A 19,985-nucleotide genomic window follows, 5' to 3' on the forward strand; every position below is an offset into this window, starting at 1 on the left:
CTCTCTCTTTCTCCATTTTTTTCCCCCAAAACCAGCTATTAAATGAGAGGCATTAATTTTTTCCCCTTCCGTCCAACAGGTTCCCTTAATTATCTCTTTACTTTCAGTCAATTACATTTTGCTTCCTTTCCTTGACAATCACTGCTATTTTAGGGAGAGCAGTAAAGCCTCAAGGGGGAATGGAGATGAGGAGCTCTGTTTCTGGCAGGTCACCCCCTCGTCTGGTCGATTAACTCATCCTGCATTCATCTCTCCAGCAACATGATTCTGCAAGAAGAATAAAAAGGCCTAACAGCATGCAAAACGACAACATCTGTCTAACGGGTTCGAGGAACCGAGGAGCCAACGGACGCAGAAGAGGCTCGGCTTTCTAATGGACGTCTGAGGGAACTGACTATTGAGATAATGCTCTAATAGTCTAAATTAGTTGAATTTAGAGCTAGCATTGTTGTTGTTGTTGTCCTACTCTAGATACCAGTCTTCTTGTAACAGTAGCCTTATGATTTGCAGCACAGCAAGCGTAGCATAACCCAAACACTTAGCAGTGAGTCATGTCAACTCTGCATTTTTTGTTTTTGAAATTGAAAAGAATAAAATAAACTAAAAAAGTAATCCATAATAAAGAACAATGCAGTACCCATTGCAGTAGCTTTTGTAAATACCTTTAAATATGTCTTAACTCAACTAACATCCTCAAACACCAATAAAAAAAGTAGAGAAATTTTAGCTGTTTGAAATTGATGTGTCTTTCTTTTACGTTGCATATATTTTTCCCAGGGATGCATTAATACCATGTATTTCAGACCAAATATGAGTACATGTTTTCTTTTTTTTGATACTCACTAATTCAAATAACAAATACTGAAATGTTTAAACATATTTAATATGCAGCCATTAAAGATGTGTAGAAATATTTTTGTTAGTTTCATCCAGCCTGAGAGCACAGATAAAAAACTCGTTACGAGTTGCAGTTTATTGATGGGAAAAGAAGTGCTCAGTGCTCGCAGAACTGAAGTGATCTACGCATGCTAACTTTAATTCTTCCTCCTTGTGACAAGCTTTGTCCTTGCAATCTATATTAAAGATAACATTTATACACCATAAAGGTATTTTATTGTATTACTCATGGTATTATATATTTTCACAGTGTTTTCTTCGATTGTTAATCATGAAAGACATCTGGATTGCTGTGGTTTTCTGTCTGTCCGTTCATTAACGTGGGAATATGATAAACTAGAGTTAGGTCAGTAAGCAAACAAATACTTTTTCAAGCCGATACCTGATACAAATCTTGGTATTGATGCATCTCTGTTATTTATACAATAAATAAAGATCTAGTGACTTAAAACATTTGTCCAGACAATTTTATGCAACCTATAAGAAGCAAAGTAGGGCAGCATTTTGTGGCATTAAAGCAGCCTTTTATACTGTGCTTCACCAATATTCTTCTAGTGCTTAGTAATATATGTGCTTTCCAAATGTCCTACATTTACAGCTGCAACAAAACCTGAATTAATGGTCGTTTTTGTGAAATGAATGTCTGTAGATAAAAAGGTAGAGGTGTTGTTAAATGCTGAGCATTTTTTAAATGCTAAAGGGCATTTGACAAATTTATATAATGCTGGAAAATAAAAACTACACAGAAATCAGGCTTTCAGATAGAAATAGAAATATTTTGAAATAGTTTGGCACGTAGTAAAATCTGAAACCAGCTTCTTTCTCTTAAAAAAAAAAAACATTTTCATTAAAAAAAGAGATTTAAAGTCTTGGACAATAAATTGATGGAGGATGAATAACTGAGAAGAATTTTAGGCATTTTTTTTGTGTGCGTACTAATGTGTATTATTCAGACAACATTTTTTAGAATCACTGGCAGGTAGTGAGGTGATAACTAGTGCAAATTGTTCAGATTGTGAGTAGTAGGGATCAGATACTGCAGATCATCATGGCTGAATTGAAGAAAGAAATATGAGCATGCATGGTAACTGGCAGTCAACGGAAATTAAAAGAAAATCAATACTGTAAAAAATATATTACATTATCTGCTCGTCAGGTCTCTGTTTTTGAGAATAATCCTAATTTCTTATCTGGAGAACATCTGACATCATGAGATTTGTGCTACTTTTGTCAATTTTGTGAAGCTTGACCCAGATGTCAAGCTTGACCAATCTTATAATTTCTTTAGAAACCGTCATACCATCTGAACTAATAAGAATCTCTGGGCTTTACTAAAGGACAGGCTGGAGGTCACAATTAAACATATTTCCTGCTAAACTAATTCCTGCAGTCAGTCCAGTGGAAGCAGGCAGGAAGGACAAATTTCATTAGGCAAGGGGAGGCAGCAGATTCCAATTGGACAATGTTGGTCCTTTGCAAACTCCTAAAGAGGATTTACAGTAAAGGATTAAAAGTGAGGTCTGATATGCTGGCATTGGAGAACAGAGGTCAGGTTTGTTTATTAGTATTAGTTTTTTTTTTTGTTTTTTTAAAGACATCCATGATTTCCTGCCCTACTCCACTAATCTGTGCAGCCTGTCTTGTCACTGTAAACCACCGAACCTATCCATTGTTAGAAAAAAAAAACATAAAGAAACAACAAAACAAATCTTTCGATATACTAGAAATGTTGTTTTGGAACCGTTTGGAACTAAATCGTTCGGAAAACTGTTGGTAGTTTACAACCAGATTCAGAAAACAAAATAATCAATTCTATACAATTCTTAGGAGTTTTCATGTGAAATAAAATTTGTGACATTTCATACAAGTTTCACAATTTTTTTTTTACAGTGTTAGATTGTTAAATGTTGTGTTTCAAAAACAAAAACTGAAATTAAATAAACGTAAATAAAACAGCAAAAGAAAAAAAAAAAGAAAAGAAAAGAAAATTCAATTGATTGGCAGCATTGCAGGTATATAGAAAATTGTGACTGTTGAAAGGAGTACAATCATGGACAAAAAAGCCCCAGATATGTGATGATGTCCCCCCCCAGATATGTGATGAACATCTGAGCATGTTCTCTAAATGACATTTTTTTTAATAACTGACAAAAAACAAAATCACCTTTGAGTGCAATACAGGCTTGGGTAGAGTGTTGACTGACTGTCGTACGTTCTTTCCCAGGTTCGTTCTATCATTTATGATGGCATTAGAGAGAGCATATGAGTAGTGTTCCATTTACATCAGATTACAACAAAGCTTAATGGCATCTAAAAGCTTTCAGCTGCTAATGCTGTGAGTGCATTTGTTTTTTGTTGTGTTTTTTTTTTCCCCTTCTTCTTTTTTTGCCTTTCCCAAGAAAGTTCAGTATATATCCGCAAAGCACTTAAGTAACTCCAGTGCTTCTCTACGTTTTCAGTGGCTTCGGTAGACCTACGTATCATTTCGTGTCTTTTCAGACCAGCATGGTGTCACTTCGAATCATTTTTATTTCTTACCTAGAAAAAAAAGCCACTGCAGTTGTTATCTTTTCGGTTTGTTTGGCAGTTTCTGTAGCTATCGCCTCCCACGTCGTCTTCGTCATACGTTCGTGATTTTACAAAGTCCGCTCTTAAAGGACCACGTTTTTCTTCCACCACTCACACACACGCATGCACACGCACACACACACACTCACACAACACCCTAACTGCAGTAGTAACTGTGAGATCAGTCTAGATAGCGTGCTCCCTGTCGTAATACAAAAAAGAGTAAAGAAAAGAAGAGAGTCCACATCATATCCAGTAGCTTGGTCTTTACAGTGGATTGTCGCTTGAACAAAAAGGCTTATGGGAAGCCTGCACCCTGTCAAGTACAGACTTTAGACACTCCTTTACGTTCGTTCCTTTTTTTTGTCGTTTCTTTTTCCGTCTCTCTTTCCGGGTTCCTTTTTACACAGTTAGACATAATAGCTGTCAGATGGCAGAGTGAAGAAACTGAGATGACTTGCGTTATCTTGTTCTCGTTCATTACATGTGGCATGTTGAAGACACTGGGATGAGCGGTAATAATCCATCCAATACATATTTCTAGCGTGAGCGGCCATTTAGACAGACGATGATTTTTTTTTCTGTTTGTTTGTTTTCATGATGTTTCTTTTTTTGTATATTTTTTTTTTCATTTTTTTCATCACAAGTTCAAGTATTTTTTTGTCATTAAAAAAGAAAACAGCAAAAAAGATTGGCAAATCTACTCTTAGAATCTACAATACATCTAATCTACTGTCTGGGGCAAATAAACCACCACCAGAGCAAAGGGTCAGCCTCAGTTTGATTATTTCCTTCTGTTTTTTACTTGTTTATCTTATAATCAATACGTAATGGATACTGACTTAATTATTTCTTTTACCTACTACTATCTGTAATTGTAATACTTGCAGCTATAAGGTAACAGCCTTACATATATATATATATATATATATATATATATATATATATATATATATATATATATATATATATATGAGTCTATGTATATATTTATATATTTATATATTTTTAAAAAGCATGTAGTCCTTTGGTCCCTATTTTCTAAGGAATGATGCATGTAAATAATCCTGGATTACCATTTCCTTTTCCATCTCTCCAGAGCTTTCCCTGGCACAGACTACAACACCTGTATAGGCACGAAAACCAAAATGGCAGCAGGCTGGTGTGAGTGTGTGTGTGTGTGTGTGTGTGTGTGTCTGTGTGGATGCATGTCTGTGTGTGTGAGCGCATGTGTGAGCATCATATGGATTTACAAATAGACATATTAGTATTAACCAGTATCCAAAATATGAAGTTTCTGCAGTGCATTTATGCATCAGCCTAAGTGCAAAGGGTTTGTGTCTGTAAATTTATGTAGTTTTGCGTGTGTGCGCGCGTGTGTGAGATAGATACGTGTATTTGACTGCATGTGTGATTGTATATCTGTGTATGCATGCTTTGAGCATAATGTATCTATAAATATTTCTCCATCTTGTCTAAAAAAACAGCAGCAAAAAAGTTGGTCTCTGCAAAAATCGGCTTCCACAGGTTTTGCGATGCCAAAGCGAGGAAATAAAAAAGGAAATATTTAGCCAAGAAAAAACGGAAAAGAAAATCCCTCCTTGTTTCTTCATTCATCTAGTCTCACATCTCTCGACGGTTTTCCCACAGAATCAAGGGACCACTCTTCTTTCGTGTGGCAGAGCGGAGAAGAAGTCTTTTGTACTTATACTGCACTTGTGAAAATAAGGTGTTGTCATCCTTCTTCCTGGGAGAAAGAGGAAAAGAGCGGGAAAAAGGAAGGGGAAAGGAAGAAAAAAGAAAAATGTGAACTGTAACATTTTGCCTATACAGTATACATGTATTTCTAAGTTTGTGAAAATCTGCCTGCGTTATACACCAACTTCTAGAGCTAACAACACACATACAGTAGGAACACACACACAACACCACGTGAAAGACGTTAGACATCACACAGTATACAACCGCCTTATAGTACTTCTATAAACCCAAACGCAGATGGATGAGCTTGACTTTGAAGCTGTGTTTGTCACATCATTTAAAATGACGATAGTCTCTGTATCTAAAACCAGTTAATCTACCATTATCTAAATGTAATAAAACAGACAGCGGGGCAAGATGGAGAGACACACAACCAAACAGATGAACACGACATGAAGACAGTGTGATGGAAGATGAGTGAAGTTTAATTACGCAAACAGATTACAGCCGGGTGACGTCCCATCCAAAGCAGTGCAGAGAATCTGAAGAAAATATATACTGATTATAGAATTGGTGTAGAATGAAGTATATTCCTGTATATTTTATTTATTTATTTATTTATTTGACGGTGCCAACATTTTTTTGACGGTGCCGTTTCCAGAAAAACAGAACAAAACAACTTAAAAAAGACTTGACAGAAAGAAGCAAGTGACTATACTTTTTTCATATTGCATTAATATTTTAAATTTCTACTCCAGCACTACGAGGCTTGTACAGTACACCCGTGTTGATATGTCCCTGGCTTTTATGCCTGATGTAGGTAATAAAATATGCTGTTACAGGACAGAGTAGAGAAAAATCACACAAATCTAGTAGAGTTACCTGGAGTTTTCTCTCCAGAGGTATCCCCCCAAAAAAGTTTTCCAACAATCACATTTTCTGATCGTTTTACATGAACATGTAAAATGCTTTAGCTTCTTAGTTTAATGCTGTAGAACATAACAGCTTGTATAAGAGTTTTCTATAAGAGCTACAAACAGTAGTTCTCTCTCTCTCTCTCTCTCTCTCTCTCTCTCTCTCTCTCTCTCTCTCTCTCTCTCTCTCTTTCCCTAGCCAGTTGTTTTGCTTTTTGAAAAAATCGCCATACTTTGCTGTTAAAATAAGATCCACTCTTCTGGGGAGGATATTTTTGTGACCTCTACATTAAGGACAGTGAAATTCTTTCTTCACATATCCCAACTTTGGAGGTTGGGGTCAGAGCACAGGTTCAGTCATGGTACACCAGCCCTGTAGCCATGAGGGTTAAGGGCCTTGCACAGGGGCCCAACAGTGGCAGTTTGGAAGTGCTGGGGCCTGAACTCTGGTTGTCCGATCAACAACACAGAGCCTTAACCGCTTGAGCCACCACTGCCCATAAGACAATAGCTACTAGACGTTGTAGCATTAGAGCAGTAGTGAGACCAGACACTTGGATGTTATAAGAGTGATGAGGTCTGGGGTTCATTCAGTGTTCCAGTTCATTTACAATGTGTTCAGTGGAGTTGAGTCAGGGCTTAGTGCAGCACTTTCAAGCTCTTGCACTCCAACATTCACACAGCATGTCTTCAAACAGTCTCTTAATTCAAGTACATTTAATGCTACATTTTTCTGGCTGTGTGCTTCCTAGTGTATGTAGCTTAAAGAAGGCTTTTTGGCTTGGGTGTCCACAAAGTTTAGTCCATATAGTGCATTAGGAGGAGCAGATTATTAGTAACCTGTGGTTTCATTTTATAGACAGAAATGCTGTCAGTTTAGCTGCTGTTATAGAAAACTGTTGGATCTTCATATATTTCGTATGAGTTTTGAGAATAAGCAGTATCATGCCATCTCATATAGCAAGGGTTTTACATTAAAATACATTCTGTGGATGCCATCTTGTTATAAAACCCTCTGACAATTTTAAATTGGGGTGTCATGGTGGTACAGTATTGCTCTCTCATAGATTCATGAATTTCTGTCTCAATTTCTGGAGTCTTACATGTTCTATGTAGTTCTCTTGCTCCAAAGAACATGTCGGTAGGTATATTGGATATGCTGAATTTCTTTAAGGTATGAATAGCTGCCATGTATTTTTGCCTTGTGCAATTTTTTTTTTTGGTGTATTGAACATTTAATTGTACATTTCCTGTTCCTGATCAGTAAAAACCTGAATTTTAGAAGAATAATGGAGTACTGACAGGTGACAAATTCAAACAACAAACCAAACAGTGTGTTTCATGGCATGGTTTGATCCTCAGTGAGTTTTCTATTATTCTTTTAATTCAATCATCAAAGTACTTTTAATTAATGCACTAGGATTTGTAATGCTAATTAAGTTTACTTTGATAAGATCTCTGAAGGGGCATATGAAGGAACGACACCTCAGTGTATCTCAGTTTCTATTAGAGAGAGAAAGAGAGAGTGAAAGAGATAGAGAGAGAGAGAGAGAGAGAGAGAGAGAGAGAGAGAAACAACAAACAGCAATAATAAAAGGCCTGGCTTGCACTCAACACAGATAATTCACACCTCATCTCTTGGTTCTGCTCCTTTTCCTTTTTGGCATATACACATACGCTTGTTAAAAGTGTTAAAAGTGTTTTGACTGAAGGAAGAAAGACGACTAGCGTGCGTTCTGATGACAAACTTGCGGAGAGAAACAGAAGCGGGGCATTGTGTGAGAAAGATCTGATTATAGATGCAATTCAAAGGCAGGAAGCTTGAGTGTAGAAGCGAGCAACAGATACAGAGTTACTTTAAAAATAGACACCTCCTTATAGCGTTCTCAGCAGAGGGATGCATATATACATAGATATGCATATCTCTCTAAAAAATAAAACACAGAATTCTTTTATTTTTTACTTACATTTTTAGCAGTCGATGACTTCCGGCATGTTATATTTTACTAATTCTCATAGGTTTTTAGTTTATATCTACATCCTAAAGCCAATTCAGTGCTAAAGCATAACATCTTTAGTACATTTAGTACATTTAATGAAATTCTTCCTAAAAATCTATTCGTTTTCTTGGTGGTTTTGAATTCTAGCATTGGCTGTAATTCACACTAGATTAAAATGAGCTGAAAGCTATTTTTATTTTTTGTATGTTTGCTTGTTTCTTAATGTTGTGTATGTATGTGTGCGTGTGTGTGTGTGAGAGAGAGAAACTGAGTTGATGAAGTCACCATGTGTGGGTCCATGGCATCACCTGCAGCTCTGCAATCATTCTGTAATTGGTTAGCAAGCTCATAAATAAGTAAACAGGAAGCAATCCCCGTGTTGGCCAAACAAAACAATCACAGCGAAGCACTTCAAATGGAGATACAATGAAAACCAGCACAGAGAGAAAGAAGAGAGGAGACCGGCATGAACATTTGCCTTTGCACCACCACTGGGGGAAGAATAATTGGCAATACAAACATGGTGTCATGATGTAACAATCGCTCAGTGGGAGAATTAGCAATTAAAAAGTTCAGCTCCTTCATAAAAGTACATACATAAAAAGAACAAAAAACATCAAACCAAAATATAAAAAAGTCACAGTTCATGTTAGGGAAAAAAGCGAGATAGAAAGGGCAAAATATCAACACATTCTCAAATTCACACGCAAAATAACAAGAGCACAGCACTCACATTACAACAGCAAAAGGTCACACCCCATCGAAACCAACCAATCAGCAGATTTACAAACACCAGCTACCAGCTACCGACAGCGCAAACAAAATACTTCACTCCATCAATACAAAATATCCAAAACATGGCCACAAGAGAAATAGAGAAAGAGAGTAAAAGATTAACAGCACGTCATGCCACTCCATCACAGTAGGACACATGATGTCATCCAAAAGAAAATGACACCGTAGTGGGAACTTACAGCCGTGGGAACTGTTTCCCCCCTGACCGTAGACATGTAGCTAGTCAACAGGTGGCCACCTCGAGCTACCTTTGGTCATGCCATGCTGGGGTTTCACGCCGGTTAGGAGCACAAGAAGAAAAACAAATCCATGGAATTTCTTTTCCTTTACTTGGAAAACTTATGAACATTACTTATGAACTTCTCAGAAAATAAGGATTAACAAGGATACATTGCTGGCAGAAATGAGGCATATTAATTTTATTATTCTTATTCTAATTATTAGCAAATTCAAATAAAGGGCATATTAATCACGTACAAACACAGTAAGACAGACTCTAATGAGTGAGGGAATGGAACAAATATGAACATTAATAGACACTGTTGGAGATGGTGTGTTTTCTAAGGACATAGGGCATAGTTACACACTATGAACATTTATAGACATTGTTGGAGATGGTGTGTTTTCTAAGGACATAGGGCATAGTTGCACACTCCTTCTGACAAAATACACACACACTTACACACACACATACACACACTCTGCTGACAAATGTGGGAAGCATATTTTGCGTGTAAGTCGCCAGATTCTCACTGAGTAGGCCATTGTGCTGATCAAACCTCCCAGTGCTCTCATTTGACGACATCTGTCTATCGAGCTCTACGGAAAACATCCTCTCTTCAGGGAGTCTGTACTGCAACTGGTGTTCTAATGCTTTTAACCGTCTCAATGCTGTAGCTTTAATTACTCAGGTTTTTTTAAAATGACGACTGAACATCTGGGTTCTTATAAAAATTGCAGCAAACAATTATAAATCAAACAGAGACAGTAATGATTCAGTGCATCTGTTTCTATCCACATGTTATGCAAATTTTAAAGCCAGGTACCATAGCCTAATGGGATTAGTATCTAATTTTATCTTATTTTTTTCTTTCTGTTGATTTTTAGTCAAGAAAAATATTCATCAGTAAAGGAATTTGCTTCCTAGAATTTGCTGTTAAGTAAATAATATTCAGTGAAGTTCTATATTTTTTATTTTGAAAGAAAAAAGTAACCCAGAGATGGACAAATCACTCGTCTAGATTATTATTTTTATGTCCTTCATATTGTAGTCTCTCAGCAGACAGGTTGAACGGACCTAGCGATCTTTAGTATTTTTGTTTTTCACTCATTCATCAACCAAAATTCAAACAAACCCCTGCTCAATACCGACTTTCACAAAATAACCATTTTTATTAGACGTGGATATTCAAATGTGCATTAAATGTTATTGTAGTTATTGTAGGTCCATGTCAAAGCTGCAATACATGCTCTAAATCCCACCACCTGCTGCACTACACCCATCATCTTTTACCTGTCACCATCAGGAACACACAGGTGGACACAGTGACAAAGTGGAGTACGATAAAACGATGTGTAAATCTGTGAGCTAATTCTCTTGCTAGCACAATACGCAGTCGTGTCACGGTTAAATGTCTCGTGAAAAAAAAAAAAAGCAGACTTATACTTAAGATAATATGTTTTACTGTATGTATGATGTGAAGAATTTTTATGAGGAAAAAGTTTATGGAAGTTTATGCACTTGTTTGTATCTGTATTAATGCACTTAACTACTGACTAGCATGTAATTATTTATGGCATTATGCTACCTGCTATTATTTTCTTTATTTGTAGACTATCTATCTATCTATCTATCTATCTATCTATCTATCTATCTATCTATCTATCTATCTATCTATCTATCTATAATACACTTTAAAATGAATAAATCAATAAACAGAACCCTTATTTTAATGTTAAACCCAAATCAACTCATTATATTATATTTGCCATTTGGCAAAACCTCGACTTAAAACTATTGTTTACATTTTAATATTCACCAGCATGTGAAATATGCTGCATGAAAAATAATGGCAGTAACCAAATGAATCTCAAGGCAATGTAAATATTTTAGCACAAATCAGTAGAGCTCGCTCTCTCTCTCTCTCTCTCTCTCTCTCTATCTCTCTCTCTCTCTCTCTCTCTCTCTCTCTATATATCTATATATATATACATATATACATATATATATATATATATGTATATATATATATATATATATATATATATATATATATATATATATATATATATATATATATATATATATATATATATATATATATATACATATATATATATATATATGTATATATGTATATATAGACTAGATAAAAAATGTAATTCTCCAGCAATTTATTATCCATGTAAATTCAGATTTATGTGGAGATGATTAAAAAATACCTGATTTTTGTATATATTTTGTATATATATATATATATATACTTATATATCTGACAATTAGAAGCAAAATCACCATTTTTGCTAGTGGTACCTGTCCTTAAGAGAACCACAAAAAATAACAAAAATCTGAATTATATTTCATATCCATCAGTGAATATAACATGAATATTGTGACAAGAGCCAAAAATGACAAGCCCTGAACATGTAGCAGAACCACACATCCCATTCTACATAGTGTAGTACTATTGCTCAAAGGGTTGTTGTTTTTCTCTTAATGTTTCCATATGCAAAAATAAAATCTGCATTAAAAACAAGTGGATGGGACCCTGACTAGTGGTGCTTCTCACCTGGATGTGGATGTTGGTGCAATCAATAAGGGCGATTGGCATCTTTTGGCCTCTTAAGCTGGACTTTAAGTCTCTTCATGCCAATCTGAAAACCATTCATTGCCTGAATGGCAGCCTGAGCACTGGATGGGTTATCAAAGCTGACAAAGCCTGAATAGAGACAGAAAGACAGAGAAGAATTATATTGGGATCAATATGATCAATTCCCAATATGATTTAAAAAGTGACCCATATTTGGAAAGTATTTGTTATACTTATATTACTGACACCATAATAGTTAACTTCACTGTTCTCGATTACCAGAAAGCTAGAATTATTTATTTATTTATTTTTTTATTTAATAAGTGCAGCTCTGATAATAATGATGATGGAGGCTACAAGAAAACTCACAGGTTTATCCAGTATAAATGCATTCTTTTTAATACCTTAGTGTTTCTTATAAATAAATAAATAAATAAATAAATAAATAAATAAATAAAATATTTTCTTTAAGAATATATAATCAGATATTATAATAAGAACAAGAAAATATGATAAATATAAAAATTTATATAAATATATAATTATAATTGTTGGTATTGTGTCATTTACTATAAAAAGCTGATTTATTTATTAATTGATTTTTTAGCATGTTTTAGAAGTCTCCACTATCTATATACACTACTATAAAGGTTGTCATGTTAAGCTTTCCAACATGGCAATGTTTTCAGGCATAAGAACTTTCATGCTTTGCAATTCTTTGTAACTTTCTGTCTTATTAACTACAAGACAACGCAAGGGAAGGTTTTTAATCAGTGACTGTGACAGCAGGTAATAAAATATGTGACACTTTAACTCCTGTTTGTCTTAAAACCCAATAAAACATCTCCAACAAAGGGTGTAATTGAGGGAGGACTAGCATTCTAAGGTCCAGTTTAGCTGGTTGCAGCTCTGCTCCTGTTAACATTCTTGTTACAGGTGCTCTAACTTATCACGGACGTGTCAAGGCGAAATGATCCTGCAGCTCTCCTGCCCTTTCCTTATCGCCCCTCTTCGCTGGTTGACTGGCCAAATTTGCTGCCCGCCAGCTGATTCAATCACCTGGCTACAACTCTGATTTAATTTCGTGGGTGAGGCCATGCTTTTGTCAGTCCAGCCAGAGATAAGAGCACAGCTTTTACAAACCTTTTAAAATAGCTGAGCCTGTCAGACAACTTTCTATCCACCTTCATAAATCTCCCTCTCTCCTGTCACACCAATCCAGCCCTGTCCCTGCAAGCAGCTGGCAGAGAGCAAGGTGACAATGCTAAAGAGAAGATGACTGGATGGAAGAGTGGTAAATCATATAGCTCTTGAGCAAAGTAAATCAGTCAGCGCTGAACTTTCTGCCATGTTTTATAGGAAGCTGTGCACTTTACAAGGGCTGCTTCCTTCGAGGCAAGACATTAAAGATTCTTTAAATGAGCAGGCGAAGTTGAAACGGTGAAGGAGGACTTCATCGATTTTTGTCTATCCGTTTTTTTGGTACTTCCAAGGACTAGAAAGTAGGCCTAGACATTTTATCACTTCTTCTCCCTGGAGATATTTTAAAATATACCACAGTGTGGACTTTTATACTTTTAATACTAAAAGCACGTCTCAGGTTTTTTCATTCTTTTTTCAGCCACAGAGATGCACATATACTACAGTATGTGTCTGTATTTTTGTGTAGAGGAGTGTTTCTAGCAAATGCTTGAAAAAAGCTTTTTTTTCCTTTTTTTGGTCTAAAACTGCTAAAAGAGACAGACTTTGATCAGTGTTAAATGTCAATATTGAGTGAGTAATCGCTGCGGTTTGGAAGAACACAATGCCCCAAATGATTTGGCAGGTGCCTCAGTCTGTTTCCCACAAGGCTCTTACTGAGGAGATGCTTTTTTGGAGCTCACATCCATACCTTTAAGCTGTGAAAAATCAAATCCTGGCTAACCCCAGAGGAATCAACAGCACGTACTTGCTATTCTACCATTAATATGTGTTTCTTTCTTTTTTCCCCCACACAGAATTGACTTCTGAGGAGACGGTTAATATTTCATAGCTTACTTTAACATCAAAAAACCCTGAATTTTCATCTATATTCATTCCTAGGAGTAAGAGCAATTCAAAGCAAAATGAAGAGCTATATATTTGCATTAATCTTTCACAAGTGGATTTGCTTCATATCGTTCAATAAACCTGTTTAGTGTGTTTCAATCAGAGCACGAAGTAGCTGCAGGACACAGAGAAATTTAATTTCACAGCATCTTAATCTAATTTGTAAGTAGCTGTGGAAAACACATTGAAAGTAGGACCAAGGCTAAAAAAATATAATGTAAAATATATACTGTATAAGACAGATGTTTCTTTTATTGTTTATTTGGAAAGAAATGAGAATAAACCTAATTTTCAATATGTAATGCTCTGATGAGTCTTAAATAAAGAAAAAAAGAAAGGAAAAAAAATACAGGATTTATTTAACTGGCTTCAGTTCTCACAACTGTGCACCAAGGAATTCAGTGCATAACTCAGCCATGAAATGTTAAAAAGCACAGGGAAACATACTGTGGTCTGAATACCAAGTCTAGCGCTTATAGGAATAAAAGACGAGGAGACGTTCTTTCTCAAGGCTGTGTATCTAGAAGGAAAGTTAGCAGTCAGTGAATATCAGAGATAATGTCTTCCAGCACTCGCTTCTTCTGTTCTTTAATATCCCATAAACCTTCACTGATGAGCAGCATCCAGGGGAACTGCTCAGTCAAATGTGACGCCACTTTTCCAACGTTAATTGCAAATTGATTAGCAGAGACATGGGAAATAAAAAGAGGAGGAAAAAAACTAATCACGGCAAGGGAAGTGGGGCATGAGACGATTTCTAAAAGGATCGTGCCAAATGACAACGCTTTTATCTCCTCATGGCTGGTTGTCATTTTTTTATTTTTTTGATGAGCGTTGTGGGTACTCACCGAAACACTTGCTCTGATTGGTGGCCCGGTCCACGAAGACTTTGGCAGAGATGACGTTGCCAAAGGGCAGAAACATCTGCATGAGCTCAGCGTCCCCAAACTCCTGCGGCAGGTGGTAGATAAACAGGTTACAGCCTTCAGGCCCTGCAAAAACAGACAGGCGAAAAGAAAAAAAAAACAGACTTATTACATGACTAGACGAACACAAAAGAGCATTTAAATGTAGATCCAAAAGATTTCAGATTTTTTTTTTTTTAAATATTTAAAAAAATCTCCTGACAAGCTGTGTATGTATTCAACGACACAGTGACTGATAACAGAAAATTCATGATTGCTCATCTTACATTTTAAAATAAATAGTTAGACATCATGTTAATATTAACAATATTTACTAAAAATAATGAATATGAATTTATCTCTGAAAAAGATATAAGTAATTAATATAACATATATTCGTGACCATGATTTTCGTTCCAGAACTCGTTTTAAGCTAGCCGATGTTAAAAATTAAGATATAAGGCTTTAGCTAACAGGAATGTTAGCTAGTTCACTAGCGTTACCAATGAACGTGTATAAATGACTTAGAAATCCTCACATAAGTGATGTCAGGATAGCTAACATGAGCTAGATAGCTGTGTTATGTTCAAAATAAGGATTCTAAATGTTTATGAACATGAAAGAAAACGTTATGTTTTCATTTAAGAAAACGTTAGCTAGCAAACTAGCTGACTAGACTTAAACCGACTTCCATTCAGAATTCCGGTCAGGTTAGTTTATGTTAATTGTCTAACTAATGTTGATAACCATTTATGTACATGACTTTTTCCTCAGAAATTCTTTTCAAGCTATCTTACTGTAGACTAGAATCAATTATGTATATAGTTTACATTGAAACATGTCAGCTAGCTCACTAGCAATGAATGCATAAATGTTTATAACACAGCTTCAGAAAATATTATCTGTCTAGTGATAAAACAAAGACTTACGCATCTTCTCAGAAATCCCATCAAATTAGTTTATCTTAACCATCTAGCCAGTGTTAATAGTAATTTTTAAAAACATTTATGAACATGACTTGCTCTCAGAAATCCTTGCATACATTTATGTCTAAACTGGCACTAACTAATATAACTCCTTTATATATCAATGAAGCTTTTTATCTAACTTCCTGGGTACAAATGACCTTATCTGTAATATACAGTATATAACTTTATTATTAATCAGGTTTTTTTCCTCCATTGTTGAAAATATACCTCAGTCTATCGTTAGTCTTAATGAATGCGTATAACTGAGGTTTTCCTCCACATCTCAGAACAAAACAAGTTGCTATTTTTAAAATAAATTGATCAAACCTCTGCTCATATCTCCAGGGCTTTAATGTGATGAAAGTTTAAAAGTTTTTTTTTTCTTTTTAGCACTCATCCTAAAACTCATTTTATTCTCGCTTTTTCTGCCACTTTTCCACCCCTGTTAATTCTGACTCGAGAATGAACAGGCAGAATGGGGCAATTATCACCTTTTTATCAAGGATGGGCGGGGCCACTCTTACCTTCACGCTGTTGCTGGGGGATGATGGTCGGTTGCTGGGGAAACGCTTGGCTGATTGGCGCATAGGCGGCAGGATAGGCTGCTGTTGCGAGGAGACACAAGAAGATGAGGAGAGAGAGAGAGAGAGAGAGAGAGAGAGAGAGAGAGAGAGAGAGAAAGAGAGAGAGATAAATAAAGGGAGGGGTAGAGGAGCAGATGGAATTTGCATCAATACTCCCGGGTTTGACACAACAACTTAAATCCTTATTGCATTGTTCTAGCTTTCCAGATGCTGAATAAATAAATTTTGTTATAGCTTATGAGTGGTATGTTTTATATTTGCTGTGGTTCAGCACCCGATGAAAAAAAAACTGGCTAAAAGGGTCTTTTATTGAAGCCGTCCTCCCAAAGGTACTGCAAAAGAAACACGGGCCTTGCATTACCTTCTTATCTAGTAAATAAGCTTTCATTTACTCTGCAATTGTGGACCTGATTCTGCATGCTAAACTGCTGCAGGCTTTACTCCGCAGACTTTCTGCCATTTATATCGAGTCAATATAAGATTGTAAAGGATGAAGAAGAAAAAGCATGATAATCCTAGTTATGATTACTTCCAATGGCTGAATTTGATGTATCTCAGCCACGTCTGAAATCACATAAGGACCTTTCTGTCAGTGAGTAAGTGGCTTATTAATCCATTTCTGCCATTTAGATCTGCAAGCTATTTTTCCATGCTGCATCGTATTCTGACTTTAATAAAGCATGAGTATTCTTAAGAAAGTTAAATATGGGCAGCAAATCAGAGTAACTAGACAAGAAAGCATTTGAAATCTTTTAATATTTCTTTAATCACACTATAAAGACAGCTAATAAAAACCTTTTGGTGCATACATATGGTAAGCAAGCACTGGCAGCATGATACACACAAATTATTATGTCTATGTAATTATAAGAACAGTGGTAGCTCTAGTATATAATGAATGGGATGGCTTGATGGCAATGCATCATTTAGTTATTAGAGATTTTAATAGTGTATACATTAATTGCGTACATTTTTTGATTTGCATACTATTTTCAACTTAAGTGTTTGTGACGTAAATGCTACGGTAGGAGGAGTCTTTGAAACTACAAGTGAATAATTACAATTTTCTTTTAACAAATATCTTGTTCATATTTTTATATTTATGTCATTTGGCAAGAGTAACTTGTCCTAGCTAGTCCTAGTCACAGTTCACCTAACATCCACCTGCTACCCTAAAAACACGAGTAAACTCAACGCAAACTTGAACTTTGTTTCAACTTATGTAGTCAAAACAATGGATTACTTTAAGTTTCAGAAACTTATCAAATTGAGTTCAATATCCAGAAGCTGTCATGCCAATTGGAGTTAAAGAAAAGAAAGGGGCTCTCATGATTTACAGTGTACTTTCACAAGACACTTTTGGTGTACATAGCCACGAATTGTTTACTTTCACAGATAAAGACCGTCTGATTCACTTCTGTTTCAAACAAAATCTGAAGAACTTTTAAAGACAGCGTGCTGTGAACCATTTCCAAACCAGTGACAATATTCTGCTGTGAAATATTCATTGTCACACTTTTCAAAAGTTTGTTTTCATTTTTCATTAGAGGTGTGCTATGTGGAAATTTAGGGTTTGCAACCACCATAGCAACCATGGTGTAGATCCACCTTTGAGAAAAGCAAAAATATTTTATTTACTCTGTAGCAAGGCAAGTCATTTCCTCAGTAGATCAGAATTCAAACATTGGCAGAGGATGTAAACAGTTTGTTTCCTTTTTTAAACTTTAGCAATTCTAAAAGCTTTGTTTGGATGGAAATATTAAGAAAGCAGATAAAGATCCAAAACTTACACATGGCATTCTGATCTAGAGTCTTATTACTGTAAGTAATTGCAAAGCAATTCCAGGTGCTGGAGACTACGGAGGAGGACAGAAAGGAAGATGAAAAGAAGAAGAAAAAGCACCTGCATAGTGTTGCACGCCGGCGTATGCTTGCTGGAGAGGGTCGGTCACTGTAGGACTCTGTGCTGCACAGAGATAAAGAAACAGGGGAAATATTTTACAGACGAACAGAAGACGCTTTGATTTGTCAAATATCCGTTACGGTACAATGATTTTCTTTGTATATCCTAGGTAAGGAAATTAGGACAAAGAGTGAAAGGTCAGCCATGATACAGTCAAGGGTTAAGGTCCTTGTTCAAGGGACCAAGAGTGGCCTTTCATGACTTTTAATAACCCAGAGCCTTAACCATGTGAGCCATCATTTCCCACATACAGTCAGAGAGACATGTTACCCAAAAGATAGACATTTATAAAAAATTTCAAGTGGGTAAAGCAAGCTCCCATCTTTAAGCCTTTATAATCGTGTGTTACCTGGATAGGGGTGGATTCCATTGGTGTAAATAGGTTCAGTGGCTGGCTGGCCATTGCTTTGAGGAGGCAGTGCGCTGAAGCCGTTAACCCCGATTGGAGCAGCGATGCTGGGCACTGCTGTGGCACTGATGCCTGGAGGTGTGCTGGTGCCTAAAATACACACAGGAATTTTCCATGCTAGACTAACACACCTGCCACAACCATTTTGTGTATGCCGTGGGCTGACATAATTCAACCAGAGTGAGAAATACCTACAGAATATTTGCTGTTATAGTTATAACCTCTTTATGACAACATACATGAATCTGTGTGGATATTTCTAAAGGCACTTTTACAGACAGTACAAAGAATTACAATCATAATTCCTATAACGTTTCTATTGAATAAATTTGTCTTAGCAACAGGTTGTGGGATGTTAAACAAGATAATATTCAAACAGATCATATTTAAATTTAAATAATGATGTCTTAAGATCAATTGTGAAGCCCAAATACGATATTAACATGAAATAATGACATATCTAACGAGAGAGTCGTGTAAATTTCTCTGGTCTGAAATTAAACTGAGGTTTGATGAATTTTACTCTTTGCTCTGTAGCTTTACAATAACATATTCCTCAAGTGAAGCATTACCAAAATCTTTAGAAAAAAAAGATCTCAAAATTCTGTACATACGAATTTACGTATTAAGCATTCACAGTGGAGCTGCCAAGCCTAAAAATGATCTGCACGCACCGAACAGACAGCACATTCTGCTTGTGAACAACGCAGCAGTTTGCAAACACCTGACTGACTCATCAGGGAGGAAACAGCGACACAGCGACGGGTTGACTGATTCACTTTTCCAACATGTTGTTAAAACCTGTTGTTAGTGGATGATGAATTAGTGTTTAAAGATCCCAAATGACTGGAAATGTCCTTTATTTATAGATGTTTGCTAAGAGGCAAATCTGCCATAAACCTTTGTGTTAAGCTTTTGCCAACACACAGGGAAAAATATAACCTCTGCTTAACATTTAGAGGTCAGTGTTACTTCAGCATGAGTAAAATTTTTGGTGGTTTCATTATTCAGTGAATTTCTCCAGCGTAATTTGTGCTAGCATTAGCCTTCATATACTAGTGGCAAATTCGTCACATATCCCACTTTCAAAATGCATTTTATGTCTTTTCAAAATGAATAAAAATGTATTTGTTGGACTCAAAGTTTCGAATTTGTGTTAAAACATTTCCGTCAACAGTCTATTTTTTTACAAGATTTGTTTGCTAAAGCATTTTGATTCTTAAACAAGAAGATTTGAGATTTTTAGCATAAAATTATAAAGAAAAAAAAAATGCCATGATAATGACATTAGTGAAATTCTGTAGATAAAATTAATAGATAATTATAGATAATAAATACTGTAGTATTAGTGAAAATCAACAAAAGATTTTTACTTTTCTATGT

At 35.8% G+C, this 19,985-nt stretch overlaps 1 protein-coding gene across 6 annotated transcripts in view; it reads right to left on the reverse strand.

The window, feature by feature from the left end:
* Positions 1 to 4,493: 4,493 nt before the first annotated feature.
* celf6 (CUGBP Elav-like family member 6) overlaps positions 4,494 to 19,985 on the reverse strand; it is a 145,121-nt gene continuing 129,629 nt past the window's right edge. For 5 of the 6 annotated variants that reach the window (XM_060878884.1, XM_060878882.1, XM_060878887.1 and 2 more), the window contains 6 exons: positions 18,543 to 18,692; positions 18,134 to 18,196; positions 16,171 to 16,251; positions 14,622 to 14,765; positions 11,665 to 11,814; positions 4,494 to 5,208 (listed from right to left, as the gene is read on the reverse strand). In XM_060878884.1, coding sequence (XP_060734867.1) covers positions 11,687 to 11,814; positions 14,622 to 14,765; positions 16,171 to 16,251; positions 18,134 to 18,196; positions 18,543 to 18,692 — 566 coding nt within the window. In that variant the 3' untranslated portion in view covers positions 4,494 to 5,208; positions 11,665 to 11,686. Of the gene's footprint in view, positions 5,213 to 11,664; positions 11,815 to 14,621; positions 14,766 to 16,170; positions 16,252 to 18,133; positions 18,197 to 18,542; positions 18,693 to 19,985 lie in introns of all 6 variants that reach the window. The other variant, XM_060878883.1, reaches the window with a different exon arrangement.

This window comes from Tachysurus vachellii, chromosome 9 (assembly GCF_030014155.1).
Source record: "Tachysurus vachellii isolate PV-2020 chromosome 9, HZAU_Pvac_v1, whole genome shotgun sequence".
NCBI lineage: Eukaryota > Metazoa > Chordata > Actinopteri > Siluriformes > Bagridae > Tachysurus > Tachysurus vachellii.